Genomic DNA, 17,458 nt, shown 5'->3' on the forward strand with positions numbered 1-17,458 from the left:
TCAGGTTAGCATAAGCAAAAGGTGAAAGGAGAGCTATGTGATTCATTTAGATATTGCACAGTAAGGGAATGGAGTAAGATGTTTTTTCTTTCCAGTACTACGCTTTTTAAGAAAAGTTTTCTTTGTTGGCACAGGAAACAACATTTTGTAGCCTACAGAAAATATACGTAAGAAATCATTAGGAAAGTGCATGTAATAAATTTACTAGAAATAGGCCAGTTCATCATGCTTGGTCTTGCTGCTCTGATATCCACGAAGACTCAATGGCTTGTCCTCGTGAGGAAGGCTTCTGAACACCCGCAGGTGCATGAATTCATCATTGCCAACATGGACCTATAAAGTATGAAAACCAGTAAGAGGTGTGGAGCAACCTTCATCAGGAGAGGGGTTTAGGCTGGCATGTTTTGAGGATGGGGCAAGTAGAGAGGTGGTAGAGAAAAAGCACCCCCTCAGCAGGTGTCACCTTGTTCTGAGGCAGACTGGGAGCTGCGTCTTGGTGGAAACAGCACCTCAACCTTGGATTTGCAAGCCCTCCCTCTACCCAAGACAGGGAATGTACAGACAGGGAACTGGTGTTAGTGAGAAGCTTATCTGGAACAGCAAACACTTAAGTGCTTTGACCACTTTTGTGTGTGTGTGTGCGTGTGTGCGTGTGTCATCACTATAGGCAGAGTGAAAAGAGGTTTCATACTTGGCTGTATCTTTACAAATCTGGGGTTTACTTAATACACTTAATACATTAGTGTTCAGCATTGTGGAGGTGTAGCTTTAACAAAATCAACTTTCACAAATAACTAAACAGTACAAATTATTATGAAAATAGAGAAATGTGCATATCTCCATTTAAGACAAGGAGACTGGCTGGGAGGCAGTGGGAAAATTTTTTTGGTTTTGTTTCGTTTTTTAATGAACACATATTTTTCTTTTTTAAAACTAAATCACAACATTTCTGTGTAGTTAAGTAAACACAAAAAACATTCCAACATTAATTTTTTTTTCAATTGCCCAGTGTCCTCTACCTTGATGAAGTAGTTTGTCCCTGCCACCAACTGAGTTTTGAACTCAACTGCAGTGAAGACATCAAAGGTTTTCCCTTCTTTCTCTTCTAGCTGAGGCTTCACCTTAGGGAAACAAGAAGTTAGCTAAGACTGATATAGTATTTAATACTTACAGTTTACGGCTCGTGCCATCAGTGTGCCTCATTGCTCTTCAGTTTCTCATTTTACACTAGAGCAAGGCCAGGTACTGAGGCAGGCAGCCAAGGCAACACAGTGATGCGATTCAGTCACCACCAACTGACACCAAAGAACTGTGCTGTTTTTCTACATTCATTTTGACAAATTATTTCCGCTGTTGATGTCTCTGCTTCCCCTTCTGTTCTGTGTATTTAACAAACAATGTAAAGCAGTTCAAGATCTACATGGACCAGACTTTAAGGTCTTTTAAAAAGACAACGTTTAAAATATCTCTCTTTTTTTCAACCAGAAGAAATAGCCGCTGGTTGTCTTCAGCATTAGCTCCCTTTCTGAACTGCAGAACAAACAGGCATGCAAAAACCAAACTTGGAAAATAATAGTTCTTCTAGCTTTTAATAACTGCAATTTACAGTGCTTCAAAATGTAAATATTTCTTCCCAAAATATATTTTTCCAGAGTGTAAAAGCTGCGCTCAAGAATTCAGAATAACTTGCCCAGTACCAAGATGAGCTTTCGTGAGCTGCAGTTTCTCCTCACACTTGGCTGTCTAGTGCATCATGGCCATGCAGTGAGGTTCTCAGTCGTGAAAGCAGACAGCTTTAGGCTTTGTTTAGAAGAGCAGTGTGAATTAGCCCTTTCCTTAGGTAATCCTGCTGCACACTGAGGACTCCTAAGAGGACCATGCATCCAACCCTCCTCTGCTCCAGCACAACAGTAATAGCAGTGAGATGTTCTATTTTCAGGTACATGATTTACTTCCATTCTTCCTATACTATTACATTGCTACTGTCTGCATCCCATCTACTGCCCTGGGGAAAAAGGAGCACCACTTTGCCAGACCTCTGGTGCTTGTGGGAACAGAAACAATTCCGGCAACAGGAAGAACAGCAGGGTATGTGCTCCTGCCTCTCCTGTGCCAAGAAAGCGTGAAACCAAACTCTGGCCTTTTCTGTATGTGACAGCCAACCAGTAGCCATCCCGTCCCACAGAGATGTGGCCAGAACACAGCCAACAAGTTTGCATTCTGAAACGCAAGGACGGGTACACTGCACCCACTCAGCACATTTGGTGTTTCCACTAGAAATTCTGGGCTCCATGAGTACAGTCAGTTCAGAGTCACATGCAGGTGCCGCTTGCTGGGTGTCACAGCAATGACTCACCACAGCATATGATCACTGGACATCCTGACTCAGTAGGGAGAGCCCAGACAGAAGCAATCTCTGAAAGATCTGTGATCAGCCCATTCTGCTAGACCGCAATAAAGATTAGGGCTGGGGGGTCCCTGAGGACACTACACTACACATGAGCCAGCAGTGCACCCTGGGAGCAATGAAGGCAGACAGTATATTGGGCTGCACCAGCAGGAGACCAGAAGAAGAGGGTAGTAAGTGATGACTGCCCATTACTTGTCAGAACACATTCAGAATGCTGTGTCCAGTTTTAGGCTCCCAGTTTCAGGAAGATGCCAACTAACTGCAGCAAGCTCAGTGATGGGCCACCATGAGGTCAGATGAATGGACTCTTGCCCTGAACAGAGGAAGAAGGAAATGGATATAAGGAAAGCCTTTTTCCCATGAGAACAGTCCAGCAGCGGGACATGCTGCCCAAAGAGGCCACACCATCTCCATGCATGGAGGTTTCCAAGAGCTGACTAGACACAGCACCACACTGCCTGGCACTACAGCCCCTTTCCACACAAATCACCTGCAGTCCAGTGACAGGGCTTACCATTATCATGTAGTGGAGGATCTCTGATGATTTGCACAGCCTGTCTGCTTGCCCCTGGAGCAAGCGGCCAGCCACAGCTGCAGTGAGAAGCCAAAGGCTGAGCAGAGCCACATAGAAATCCCCACCCTGGAGAGGCACTCTGAGGGGACTCCAGGCCAGAGACACTGCTGGGGGCAGCTGCCCTGCTCTGTCATGCTGTGTGTGCTCAATGCCAGTGCTACAACTCTGACCAAACAAATGGTCAACAGGACTCATAAAAAACAATGCCATGCAGGTAAGAACTGGCAAAGCAGCAACAGGACATGCACTGCTTAGGGTAAGCAAATGGGTAGGCTCTACACATTTCCACAGAAATTCAAGCAAACAAGATGATCTGAGAAGTCTGTCTTCAATCGACAGAACATGCTTTCTTTGCAGTCTGTATCTAGATGAGGACATCACTGCACAGGCAAATTTCAGCTTGGAGTTTTCCCATATGTATATTACTAAGTACAGCAATTTCATCTAGTAGCCAAAACAAGCTGGATGCGCTTTTAAATATTTAGGCAATTCAAATAATTTTTAGATACTTAGGTTAATTCTGAACCCAATAGGGTTTTGGTTTTACTCTTCAACTTACTTTTGGAATGACATACTACAGCCTAGAACAAAACAGAAATTCAGGTTTTAAACAACTCAGTGTGCAATATGAATTGCACACTTGCACTACATGTCACAGAGGGATCTTTTCAGGGCAAAATGATAATAAGAGTCTCAGCAGTTCTCCGTTCTGTGCTCCAAACTGCACACAGACTCAGACTGGTGCTTCTGAGATGTAGTTTGGGATTTTTTTCTGGTGACACAACCTCATCAGGGTCAGCTAGCCCAGCTTTAATTCACAGACTGCTGTGCCTTTGCATTCAGAAACAAATCTGGACAACGACAGAGCGCAAGAGAAGCAGGAGCGTGTCCTTCATCGTTCTTCTCTGGCCTGACACACCCCCACTGATAAAGCCCAGGGGATGAGAGCGCACGCCGTGAAAGCCCTTGTTAGCACAGGCCTTTTTGGAGTGAGAGCACATGCACCTTGGCCGGGGGAGAGCTCAGTGCTGCCTCACGGAAAACAGGCAGGCTTTTACCTGCCTCTTTCTCCCGCTCCAAAAGCAGAAGGTTGGTTCTAAGATTCAGACTGTCAGGAGCTCAGAGCACACGCTTCACACATCAGATAGCGCTCGTGTCAGTCACGACTGACCAGCACGCCACAGGCAGCGCTCCGGAGGGTTCCGAATTGCTCGGTATATTCCCCCACGGTCTGTCAGTCTTCCCGCTCGTACGTTTATTTATTTTTTAGGGGTTACGGAGGCTCTCCGGTCGGCCGCCCAAAGCTGCCGTCTCCCCCGCGGGCAGGGCGCGGTCCCAGCGCAACAGGCTCACACCGCACCGGGCGGGCAGCAGCGGCGTGCGCAGCCAGGAGAGCCGCCTCGGCCCCGCTCGGTTCCGCACCACACACGCCCTCCTCGGGCCCAAGCCCCTCACCTCGTCCGCGATCTGCTGCGTCTCGCTGGTGGCGGGCTGGGCCTTGGAGGCGCCCCCGCACAACATGGTGGCAACGCAGCTCTCCGCTCCGATCCGCTCCGATCCGCCCCCAGCCGCCACGCCCGTCGCGGTGATGTCCCCGGGCCGAACCTGGCAGCGGGAGGAAGCGGGGCGGGGCGTCGGCTCCTCTCAGCGGGCGGTCGGGAGCTGCATCCGGGTCTCGCTCTGGAATTTCCTCCCGCCGCGGCGGTCCTTGTGCCTGGCGGGTGTCTATCTAACAGGTGCTGCGCCTTATCTGCCAGGCCTAGCGCATTCGGAACACCTGAAATCTCAGAAGATACGTGTGTGCAAACCAGTCTCTCTTGAGGTCCAGGGTGGCAACCCTGCTGCCCTTGTAAGAGAGAACCTGTCCTGCCTGACATGCAGCTTGGGGCTGTCAAATTCAGGTTCCTTCCTAAAAATGTGGTGTGGAGATCCAAGCCTGCAGGAGTTTCAGAGCATTAGGAGTACCGGGGAGGTGGAGGAGCTCCTCATCCTCAAGCTCTCCCCAGTCCACTACAGAGAGCCAACACCTTGGCCAAAGAGGAGATGTGAAGGTGTCCCATCTGCTGTGTACAATACCATGTGAATCCCAGTTCTACCCATCCTGGACAAAGCTGAAGGCAGATAGCCCTCTCTGCAGGGTGCCCATGAGCACCATTAAGGTGTTTGTGAGGGGAGATGGTGACTAACGGGCATTGCTCTTGACACCCCGTGGACTTGCAGCTTTTGAGCCATAGGGGAGTGGGGGTTGGGAAGGAGCAGCCATTCGTATGGGTGACTTCTGAGGGACATGCTAATGGATGTTCTTGGGTGTGAACTTTCTGCAGAGAGATTTGCTCAGCTTGTCATCAGCATGACTCACAGATAGGCTTGTGAACATGTGGCTGAGCAACTTCTCTCTTCTCTGGAATTTGGCAGGATGAGAACCTATACCCTCTGTGCATGGAGAAAAAGAATTTGGTTACAGATCACCTTCATTAAGGGGTCCTTTTTGTCTTTATTTACTGATTTTTCCTTGCCTCTATCACGTGTGTCACTCCAATAAGGTTGCAGCAGAGGGGCTCATACAGCCTGAGCTTTTAACTCAGGGTAAGTGCGCAGTGAGGGTGGGTGGGTCTTCCCCAGCAAACTGAGCAGGGTTGGTCTGTCACAGTATAATTTTGGCAGACCACTGGAACCTTACTATGCACCAGGGTACAACTTCCTTGTGAGTAGATTGAAAGGATGAAGAATACCAAAAATCTTTGCAGTAAAATATCAACATAGTCTGCTGTGTGCGGAGCCAGTGAGTATCGTTCTCCAAACAAGGCTGGCAGTGCTAACTTCATTTCTCACATTTGTACACAGTTCACATCTTGCTTTGCCCACACTGAATTCACTGAGTGCTTCTATGCTTTAAAAGCCATCTACTTCAGGAGGTGTATATTGGATCTGACATGTAGGAGTGATTCACTAGCACTACAACAAATTGGCTACTGAACTTAATTTTAGGAGTGAGCCATAATCAAAGTATTTTTCTTAGTCCTTTTGCCATCTAGTGGCCATCTCTGTTCAAGCATTTAGTTAGATACAGAAGTCACAGGTCTCAGTTACCAGCTCTAAATTAAGCCTGGAGCCTGCAATCAACAGCTTGGGAATGGGACATGGTTTTTCAGAAGCAATGAGGAACGCTTACTGGGTCCGGTGGTAGAATATGGTTTCCAAAAGTGTGACCCCAGTGATATGCGTTTTCAAACTCTTTTTTTTCTTTCTTTTAACTTGCAGTGCCATAGCTTTAATAAATCTTGTGGTTTGCAGGCCATACAGTTAGAGTCGGATCACTTCTTACATGATATAACTAAAATTTGAGCCCTCTCAAAGGTGAATATAACAGATAAACAAAAGGGTAAAAATAAATTGTCTGAATAGCATTCTTACTGGTTCTGGACTTCCACTGTGCTTTCCAGAAACAAAACTTCTTTTCCTTGTCAGCAACAAGGGGAGGTGGCAAAACAAGTTTTTATGCAGTAATGTCACCTGTAAGTTTTATTTTCTTGCTCTGGCCAGAAAAAAAACACACAAAAACACAAAACATCAACCAAGCAAAAACAGTAACAAGAGAATTGTGGTATTTTCCCCATCACATTCACAACAGTCCTTTTGTCTCCACTCACAGTAAGTAGTAGGCCTATATACCTTTCCACAGTCGTTTAGAGTGCCTTCGCATGTGATGAGGGGAGGTACTGACATCTTCATGACAAATGCCTGTTCTTGCATATGGGATCTGGGAAGAGGGAAGTAAATTTTACAGAATAGCCTTGCCCTTCCTGCCAAGTTGCCTAGGGTTACTCTTTCTTTCTTCAGGCTGCAACAGAAATCTGTTCTAAGGACTCTCCTACTTCAACATTTGCAGAATGCAGAGGAACCAGGCACACCATGCACAGTCAGGAGCACTTATGTCTGCTTTTGGGGGGTTGAACAAGAGCCAGGACTGATGAAGTTCCGATGTGCTTTTTGAAGTCCTTACTCTCATCAAGGCATGGTGCACCCTTTCTGCTTTAGGTGCTGTCCCTTCAAGATGGAACAAGAGGGACATAACCTAGTTGAAGGCCTACAGGAACCAAACAACCAATTTACTCATTTGTGTGTTTGCACGTTCCAGAGCCCAACTCTGTACATTTTATTTACTCCATCCTCTACCAGCATGCACGCTTGCAATATTCATCTCAAATATTATCAAATTTGGGGGCTATTTCTCCATTTCACCTTGTTTCATTGGCTTTGTATCAGGCCCACAAGTATTGTCACAACCAGCGCAATGCTATGTGTGGGTATGAGGCGGATTAATATGGCAAAGCACAACACTGACTATGGTGTGGAAGGGTTAGCCACGTATGCCATGTGGAATATTACAGCAGCAACACTTTGTTAAGCATACAACTACTAGCGACATAATCAATCACAAATACATCTCATTGTGCTCTCGCAGCAATCTCCAGGGGGATTTACAATCTGTTCTCCCCTTCCACCAAAGCAGGCAGGCTGGAGGTAAAGATACATCTGCTGGAAGAAACCAGTAGGAACCTAGTAGCTTGGTCTAGTGCAATGGAGTCTATGAAGGGTATTGTCCAGTATTTCCTGCTGGGCAGAGAGGAGAAATTGGGAAAATGAGGAGAAATTACTAAATATAAATAGCAGGGTGCTCTGTCACATTAAATACTTTACATGTTCACACCCTTGGCTGTACACAGCATGCAGGATGTTGGGGGCTTTTTTGTTTTCCCAGTGACCGTGCTTTCCCCAAGTGAAACTGTGTATCTTGCTTTTGAACAGCTGAGAGTCCTGATGCACGTGGTTACAGATCACATATACTGGATAAAGAGGGAATATTATACATAGTGGGAAAGAGGAATATTATACATAAATGTAAAAGCAGAGTATTGTGGAATTGCTCAGTGCCTCCCATAGTCAGCTGAGTTGCAGTCTGGCAGGAAAAGCTTACAGAGGCAAGACAGTATGCAGAGTTCTGTTTAAGCCCCACCAGAGGCAATCTTCACTTGTCCTCCCCACATGTCCTGATTTCAGTAAAGCAACTGCAAATTCAGTTCAAGGCTCCCCAGATACAGGCTTCTGGTAGTCTTTCCTCTGGAGGCACGTGTTTTACCCGGCTGGTGATAGCAACAGTATGTGGTGGGACTGTGTCACAGATATGTATCTTTGTTATCTTTCCCATTCAGAAGCAAGAGGTGAGCAAGTTCCTCTTGGGGAAGTGCTTTTCATGACCTTCTTTTGTTAGGAATGTACTGTGTTTTCTGTGACAGAGCTGCCTCCAGTGCCTATAAAATTTCGGGAGTTAGCTGATGGCAGGGAGGGCTCTGCCTCAGGGTTTGGTACCTCTTCTTTGTTGTCTCCCACCACTGATTCCTGTGAACTGGTCTCTGGGCTGGATGCTGTCTGGAAGCCAGGCTCGGCACTGAGGGACTTGCTGTTCTGTAGAGCGAGCAGGGCCCTGTGCCGCATCAGGCTGTCGTCACTGTTCTGGGCCTCCAGGGAGTTCCTGCGCTTGGCGTTCCTGTTGGCCATGGCGTTCTTCTGTGGCTCCTCAAAACTCAGTGACAAGGTGACCATGCCACTCCCAGAGCTGACCTTCTGCTTGCACCGACGCTGCTGCTGCCGCTGCCGCTCAGCAGAAGCCGGTAGAGGGAAAGGGTCTTCATGGTTGCTCTTGCTGCTGATGGAGGAGGATGGGGTGGAACCAGTGGAGCCTCCGAGGCTGTTGGAACGCTTGCGTGACACATTGCTGCGTCTCAGTGTGGCCCTGGCAGCCACCTTGAAAGCATGGGCAGCTGTGCTGCAGCGCACCTCCTCAATGGTGTTGCGGGAAGGCTTGAAGAGGATGATGTAGACTTTGTTAAAGAAGATGCAGGCCAGAAGCCCGAAGCTGGCAGCCAGTATTGCAATCACCTCCACAGCAGAGACAAACTTGCCATATGTGCTGGCGTAAGCGGGGATGAAGGAAATCCAGACAATGAAGAAGATCAGCATGCTGAAGGTGATGAACTTGGCCTCATTGAAGTTCTCAGGCAGTTTTCGAGACTTAAAGGCAAAGAAGAAGCAGATGGCTGCCAGGAGACAGGTGTAGCCAATGAGGAAGCCAAGAGCCATCAAGGAGCCTTCATGGCAGGTGATGAAGATAATTTCATCCTCCAGCTCATGGTTTCGATAACTGGATGGTGGGGCTGTGTAGAGCCAAATCACACAGATGACAATCTGCACAAATGTGAACAAGAAGACCAGGAGGAACTGGAGGTTGAGGCCCCACCACTTTCGGTAGAGGCTTGTGGGGATCTTTGCTTCGAAGACAAGCAGGACGCAGTTGGTTTTCACCAGGATGCAGGAGATGCAGAGGACAAAGCTGATGCCAAAAGCTGGCTGCCTCAGACGGCAAGTCCAGTTCTGGGGCTCTCCAATGAAGAACAATGAGCTGGAGAAGCAGCAGAGCAAGGAGAAGAGGAGGAGGTAAGACAGCTCCCGGTTTGTGGCCTTGACGATGGGAGTGTTGCGAAATTTGGTGAAGACTCCCAGGACAAAAGAAGTCAGGAAAATTCCCAGCACAGCAAAGAGAGTTAAAGCGATTCCAAAGGGTTCTGTCCAGGATAGAAACTCTATCTGCTTGGGGATGCAGGATGTGTGGTTCTCATTAGACCAGTAATCCTCAGGGCACTTGTCACAAGCACTTGCATCTGAAAAACAAGTGACAGGAAAGGGAAGGTTTGTCAGAATGAAAGGGTGAAATGGATGACAAAGTACATGGTAGCTACATGCTGTCTTTCAACTCAAATACAGGTGTTGTTCACTTCAGGTGTCAGCAGGTCCCTGATGTCATTTATTGATGTCTCAGAGTTTTTACAGTGAAACAATGAGTCTCATGGGCTTTACAGGAAAAACACAAAGTCCTGCGCACGTACTCTGCTTCCTGGATCAATTTCTTGACAAAACTTTGCAAAACTTGTTTGATTGCTGTCAGCTGCTACACAAGATCTATTACCCTATGTTTCTTCATTTTTATCACCTGCTTGTCTTTGTCTTCATGCTTCTCACACTCTTATCATTTGACACATCCCGCCTGTCTCTGCGACAGGAAAAATTAAAAATGTGCTTGCCTCCTTAAGTTCTTCGAGACCTTATTTCATAATCTTTGGAGGCAAGTCTTAAATGTGTTTGAAATGCTTATCTTTGAAGGCAAACAGTGCCCTTGATTCCCATCACACTCCATTTCATGCTGGAACACTGGGGGAGATGTGTCCTAATTATATCACTCTCTTCACACCTAGGAAAGCATCCCTGTGATAGCTGCAGAGGGAAAATCAATGCCTCTGTCTCCTTCTTCTGAGTAGAGCTAATTAGAGCCCATTGGGATGGCAACATTTGTCTCCAGTGACCGCCATAATCAAAAGGAAGGGGGTTACTGCCACTGCTTTTATTCAACCCAAATATGTCTTATGCTCCAATGGTGAGGTTCATGACTCCATTGATAGCAGTGGAAATGAGTGAGTTGGAATTCACATCCTACCTCATCCTTCAGGATCCCAGCACGAAAGCTGTGGCATACAGTGAGTTCAGGGAACAAACATGCAGGAAACTTCTTTTGCAACAACCACCCTCTGAGCCTTGCACCTGAGTGCAAACAGAGACTCTGAGCACAGCTCCTAGAGCAAAGCTTGGTGCTAATCATAAAATCCTAGAATGGCTTGGGTTGGAAGGGACATTAAAGCCCATCCAGTTACAAGTCCCTACCACGTGGGTTGCCACCCACTAGACCAGCTTACACTGGGCTCCATCCAATGTGACCTTGAAGGCTTCTAGGAAAGGGGTATTCCTGAGGAAGTCAGTAGCGAGCACAGAGCATTTCAAGCCCACTTGTTCTGGAGGGTTGGCTGCAGGGAGATGACACTGCTCTCCTAATAACTGGCTGTTTTGCCTAAGCTGTTCATCTGAAAGACATGCACTAGTCAGGGGATTCCATCACCACATCATTTCATTTACTTCTGTTTAGCCAATCACTTCTATTTTTTTGTGTGCCAGTTATCTGGAAGTATATTGCAAACTGCATGTGGAGCAGAGCTAACCTCCAATACTGGGGAATTCAGTCACCTCTACCTGATATGCGGCATCTGTTTGTCACTGCACCCTGAAGAGCTATTTTTTACTGCTGTCTTGAGCTGATCTAGAGACTAAGCTGCCACAGAAGGCAGCAAACCAGACTTCTTTCCTCTTGTGAGGCTGCTCATTCCTGTCCCATCCTTTGTTCCAAGTGGAAACTCAACCTCCCAAAAATGCCTTCACTTTCATGAAGACAAGAGACCTGAATCTGTTTGGTCCTTGGCTGCACAAATACTTTTGGATGAAAGCAAACAGCTAGGGGAGAAGAAGAGAGATTCTCTCCTTCAGCAGTATCAATATGTCAATTTGATGAGACTGGTTGTCAAACTGTTCTCTATGCCTATAAAACTGATAAGTACAGGAAATAAAGAGCATTACTGTCAGCTGAAATTGAAGCAGAAAACTTTGGAGTCCAAAGGCAGTTGCCCCCTCAGCCTCACTAATCTTGCAAATATACCAGTGCCAGTTCCCAAAATCTTATGACAAACAACAAATGGTGCATATTACAAATGACCAAGTTTGTTTCTATTTGATTTAAAATGCTACACCGGTGCAACTTGTACTATATGATTATGTACATATACTATAAGTCCTCTTCTATGCATTACTGTATGCACAGTATGTTTACTATGTGCTTGGGTAAAAGTATTACCATTCCCATTAGATAGGATGCAAATTAGATTCTCTCAAAGGAGAATGTTTTTTCATTTTGCATGCTCCTTACTGTTTTTTATCTCATGCAGAGTCTGCAGTGTGTGCCGGGGCCAGTGCTGCTGAAGAGGGTGAGGAGAACCTGAGCACTCAGCATTGTTGATTGGACTGCTGCTCTGGAAGATTCTATTTGCCTTCATTAGCCTGGGATGCCCAACGCTGAGGAGCTGATAATGGTGTTGGAAATTCAGAAGGTTCCAACCAGCTCTAAAACTGGAGTTTTCACTGCAGAACCTGAGCAGTCCTAAACTCTCACTGAAACCAACAAAAAAGATGTCTATGCATGTTCAATAGGATCCAGAGATTCTGGTCTCTTGCAGTGCCAGTGTTCAACAGAACATGTGCTTTGTGAACCCATAAAGGGAAATATTCCTTTTTGCTTGTGAAGTCAGGAATAGAATGGACTTTATTTCTTTGTAAAGCATGGAATGAAAAGCGGTTAACATGAGGAAAAGGTGGAGGTGCACTGACAACTATAATAGCTAGGATTAGGTTAGGGAGTGTCTCCTTTCTCCAGATTTCTGGAGAAAGAAAAACTTCTACAGTGCAGCAGAGTTTGCTTCTGGCTGCCTGAGAAACTTTCCAAATTTCCCTCTATGCTTTCTGTGAAGCCCCCTGGCAGAGTAGCCTCCAGCTCAGCACTGCAGGAAAGTGACTTCAATACATTTGTGGGCAATGCCCCGAGGACTCTTCTGGTCCATGCAAACCCCAAAGCAGTGCTGTGTGCATTACCTGTTTCATCGCTGTACTCCCCATCAGGGCAGTCCACACACTCAAAGCAGCACGTGGGCTCTCCCTCAATAATGCCCTTCCTGGTGCCTGGCAGGCAGTCCATGCTGCAGTTAGAGAAGGGCACCTGCAAGAAAAGAGCCCAAAGAGGGTTAACAGTAAAGTACTTCAAGTACAGTCTTCCTACAGCAGGCCTTGAGCTTACCCCAAGGGTGTAACTGCTTGTTTAACATGCTAGGTGGAGAGCCTCAGACACTCCCCTCTTCTGTCCACTGAAGATCTTGCACAACAGACTTCCCTCAACCCCCTGCAGTAATAACACATTTGAAGGATTGCATCAAGGAACGGTAGGGAAGATCAGCAGAGCTCTCTAATCTCAACCATGTTGTGGCACTGCAAAATGATATGTGACCCTTGAGACACACACCAGAAAGCAGTCCTTAGGTGACTGAAAGAAAAGAGAGTTCATGTCTATGGCAGGAACTTAAGTCAACTGCGGCGATGAGGGACTCTGACTGCTGATCCCTTTTCCCATAGTCTGTTGAGTGCTAATGATTTACGGGACTTAGAACTGTTCCTTGAAGCCACTTCCTCTCTCAGTCCCAAAGGCCCCCTCTGGCCTAGAAAGAAAAATAAGGTAAATTAACAGTACAAGATGAGTTTTCATATAAAAGAGAGAAAGAGCTTAGTCTTAGAACACCAAGCACCTGAAGATGCAGATCAGCAGGTGCACGCAGATCCAGAAAAGAACATGTCTACATGAAGCACACCTTAGGTTCTCCATGTCAAAGCCCATGGAGAGGACTTATAAGGCCCCCACCTCACTTTCACCGGAGTGGTTACCCAGGCTTCCAGGCTTTTGCTGCCGCAGTGACCAGCTGTATTACCTGCTGGCTGCAGCTCATGCTGTGTGTGAGTGAGCCCACGTGGGCACAGACACACCCTAGCAGTGAGTGGTTGCACAGGCATGCATAGGCATGAGAATGTGAGCTAAACAGGTATTTTGCATTGCCAGCAGAGTACCCTGATTTGTATGTCACTAAGTGCATGGCTGCAGCATTTTGGGAACACTAATTCTAAGCTGGTAATCAGGAGTGCATAATTAATTGGGCAGATGCATATCCAGGGAAAATCCTGGCAGCTCCCCACTTAAAGCACTGCAGCAAATTGCTAACACCTACTGCCTGAGACAGCTTTCCACAGGTTGTACATAAATCAAAGGATATCGCCTGTCCTGTCTTTTCCTAGGCTATCAGTGATGAGTTTGAGCAGGGCTGAATCAAAAACCCAGCTGAAGTTGTGTGCTGTTTCTCTGTTATCTACGAGGCTGATTGTATTGCCAGAGAGGAAAATTAAATTGGTTTTATATGATTTCATCTTGACAAACCCAGGTTGGCTTTTTCTTATCATTTCATTATCCTCTAACTATTTATAAACTGTTTAATATTTGTTTTTATCAAGTCTTTTGGATTACTGAAGCTCAGCTTAATTGTGTGTAATTCCCTTAGCTCTCCAATATCTGCTTTAAAAAGCAGATATCACGATTTACCCTCCTCTAATCCTTTGAGACATCACCCGTCCTCCATATTTCTCAAAGACAAATTGCTAGTACTATTGAGATTGCTTTGGCTGCCTTTTAAAGTATTTTGTGGGAAATTTCATCAAGTTCTGCCAGAACAAATCCATCTATTTTACCTACTCTTCAACTCTTTTTTTTCCCCCTTCAACTCTGGCCAATGCTACAGTTCCTGTGTTAAAAAATTAAAGTTAGTTAGTTATATTTAATCTTTTTTGAGGAAGACTGAAACTCAGAAAACTCCAATTAGTAGAGGACTGGCTACTCTGCCTTTGAGCAAAGCTGTTATGTGGAAGAAATTTAAATTCTATAAACTGAAAAACAAAACAAAACAAGCTACAATAGACATAGAGATTACAATCCCCCCTGCTATCACAAAATTTACATTTTCTGGCATGAAACTCAGCAACATAGCTGCATTTTAATAGTTTAGGACAGAGAATAGGGATATTGCACTGCTGGAGGAATGTAGAAAAGAAAACATAATTACTCAGTTCAAGTGTGGGGAAACAAACAAACAAACAAAAAAAGTAATCTGTTAGAAAAGGTACTGCAAAGGTAAGGCTCAGCTGATGGTGTAAATTTGCTAGGCAAATCTGGCTGCTGCAGTTATCTGATCTGCCAGCCAATCCAGAAGTGTATATTGAGGATGTGATGGACTAGGGCAGAGAACAGGTATACAATAAGATGAATAGGTCTTTTAATGAGTTGCAGTGCAATAGCATGAGGATTGTGCAAAGTCCGTTCAAATTTCAGATTGATGTAACTTGTTAAACGATGCTTTGAGTATTTCAGCACTTACCTCCTTTGAGAATCCACTCCACAGGATTTTGTTTTCATTGATAAAGAGCCTCTCCCCTTTCTTGGCATACACATTGTAGTGCCCAACCTCCTCAAAGACGACTGAGCCATCCTCTGGAGAGAGATGCCAGTTGATTATTGAGTAATTCCCTACCAGGTCTCCAAACTCATCAAAGTCCACTTGCTCCCCCATGTTACTGGTGAAATTTAAGTGGCGCAGGTGCTTCAGAACCTAGAGAGGGATACAGAGACATTGTAAATGCCTGTTTTTCACAACATAAACAGATCAGATATGGGAACAAAACTGGAAATAATCACTTTACTGCAGCTCCTAATTTCTTGAGAAACCCACTTTATTACAACAGCAGCAGAATTTCTCTCATAGACCTCACATGTACACACAAACCCTGTGCAAACCTTGTAGATTGCACAAGGTGTTGTAGCCCATAGGATGGATTGCACCCACTGCAACACTGCTCACCAGCTGCTACACCTCTCAGCCTTCTGGCACTCCTCTTTTGTCCTTTCCTACCACCTTCCCCAAGCCTTCATCTCTCCTTCGAGGGGCAGAAATGTGGCAGAAGTGACTGTTTTGGTCACCCATCCTTCTTGTCCTTCTCTTGCAAACTATTTTCTACAGTTGGCACTGTTCATCTCTGAATGATTAATCACTCAGAAGCAGAAATATTTGGGAAACAATTCAAACTCATCTTTTGATTTGAAAATCCCAAGCCTAATGGGATTTTCAAATGGGATTTTATGCACTTGCATAAAAACCAATAAATCCAAATAACTCACTACATAGCAGGCCTGGGCAGTTCATAGTTTTGGTTTCTGTCCCATTGTCATGCAGTTTCAGATAATCACATTCTGCCTGTCCCCGCATGTTGACTTCTGTAATTTTCATGCCTTAAACTGTCACATGCTGTGGACAAAAGCAGTTAATCCCAGAAACAACTGCAGCTGAAAATTTGATGATCCCAATAGCCTGACAAGTAGATGAAAGAAACAACAACAAACAACTGTGAGACAATTCATCCACACAATAGGTACTTCTCCAGTCTTCAGGAATTAGTTGCTGCCTTCTTCACTTATCAGCTTTTTTCCCTTATTTAATGGATGCTCTCAGTTAGACAATTTCTCTGTAGAGATTAGCTGGTGTGACTCTGAAGGCACCTGGATGTCATCTGTCCCTAAAGCACTGTGGTACAGTTGCTGTTCTTGCTTTAGTGCCTTCAATGGATTATAAGTCCAGTACTCCCTCTCTTATCTGTGGCTACACAAGCATTCAATCTTGGATAGCAAAATGCAAAAAAGAAAAAAAAAAAAAAAAAAAAAAGTAACAAAATGAAATAAATTTGTCTAGGAAGGCAGAGTCCTCCTCACCCCATAACCATAGAACAGAAAAAACTGTTTTGCTGAAGTGCTTTCACCTGGAAAAAGAAAAGGAACAGAGGAACAGAATCACCTCATTAATTCTTGTCAATTTTACTAAATTGTCTCCTTTTTCTCTTTTTCTTCTTGGGACCCTCCTATCTCAAAGTAAAATCTCCAGAGCTGCAGAAATACCCTTGTCTCTTCTCACTGTTTCTATTAATTCCAGTCTGAAAGAGTCTGGAATAAACAAAGCCACACAGGATGTGGCTGGCAATACCATTTCAGCTTTATGTGTTCATGTTAGAAGTATGTCCAAATGTTAATGTGCAGGATGGGACCCAAGCACCTGATGACTCAGAAAATCTGCATTTCTCTGCAGGCTCTAGCAGCTACCCCAGAGTAACTCCTCTAATACTGGTATCCAGACCAGATTTGAGTTCTTTTATTGAGCTAAATGCCATATTTCTCCTCATTCCAAATCAGTATTAGTTTCACACATTACTGCAGCACTTTGCTGACCTACACTAGCCCTGAATGAGTACTGATGCTGCAGTGACCTTTATTCACAAGTCACCTTTTCCACATCACCCAGGATTTTACAAGCCTTTGTTAGATCTTTCCCTGGCTCATGAATCCTCTCCAGCTTTGCTGCTTTTTGTACAAAAACTGCTCCATTGACCCTTCTCCAAACTCTCCCAGCCTGCTACTTCCTCCCACTGCTCAACTTTTGTTAATTCTTAAATAAATGTCAGTGTCCATACATGAGTTTTCATTTACTCTGCCTGAACCGTAGCAGGTCTTTAACTAGTGCCCATGTACCAGCTATGATTTGTATTTGTACTGAAAGTGGTGAGTTCTCCCTCTCACTTTGAATTTCTGAGGGTCTGTTTTTCCCTCGTTTCAGATTTTTAGTCACTGCAATATCCGTAAGTGCTTGAAGTCTCAGCTGTCACTAACCCAGTGGTCATGGTATATGGATTTGACATCTGTCAGTAGTCAAGTATCAGAAGGAAACATGTGCATGGCACTCCTGGAAGAGCCACTCATAAAATTCTGTAAAGGAAATGTTCCCTGGATCAATAGGGTTTTTTATTTTCTTCATTCCTTCCCACCTGTCTATGGGTCTATCTTTATTAACATG

At 45.2% G+C, this 17,458-nt stretch overlaps 2 protein-coding genes across 2 annotated transcripts in view; both read right to left on the minus strand.

Moving 5' to 3' along the window:
• Window positions 1-204: 204 nt before the first annotated feature.
• Window positions 205-4,505, minus strand: LOC306946700 (cystatin-B-like; the record flags this gene model as incomplete). The annotated part of the gene is made up of 3 exons (XM_079535800.1): window positions 205-333; window positions 1,020-1,121; window positions 4,440-4,505. 3 exons carry the CDS (start codon window positions 4,503-4,505, stop codon window positions 205-207), a joined length of 297 nt encoding a protein of 98 aa, XP_079391926.1.
• A 3,747-nt stretch (window positions 4,506-8,252) lies between these two features.
• Window positions 8,253-17,458, minus strand: part of CASR (calcium sensing receptor) — a gene marked incomplete at its 3' end in the record, with an annotated part of 32,106 nt that continues 22,900 nt past the window's right edge. Inside the window, exons 4-6 of the mRNA XM_079537720.1 lie at window positions 14,942-15,172; window positions 12,567-12,690; window positions 8,253-9,703 (exon numbers count right to left, since the gene is read on the minus strand). Coding sequence (XP_079393846.1) covers window positions 8,253-9,703; window positions 12,567-12,690; window positions 14,942-15,172 — 1,806 coding nt within the window. The remainder of the gene's footprint in view (window positions 9,704-12,566; window positions 12,691-14,941; window positions 15,173-17,458) is intronic.

The sequence above is a fragment of the Tetrao urogallus genome, assembly GCF_951394365.1.
Source record: "Tetrao urogallus genome assembly, chromosome: 1".
Classification (NCBI taxonomy): domain Eukaryota; kingdom Metazoa; phylum Chordata; class Aves; order Galliformes; family Phasianidae; genus Tetrao; species Tetrao urogallus.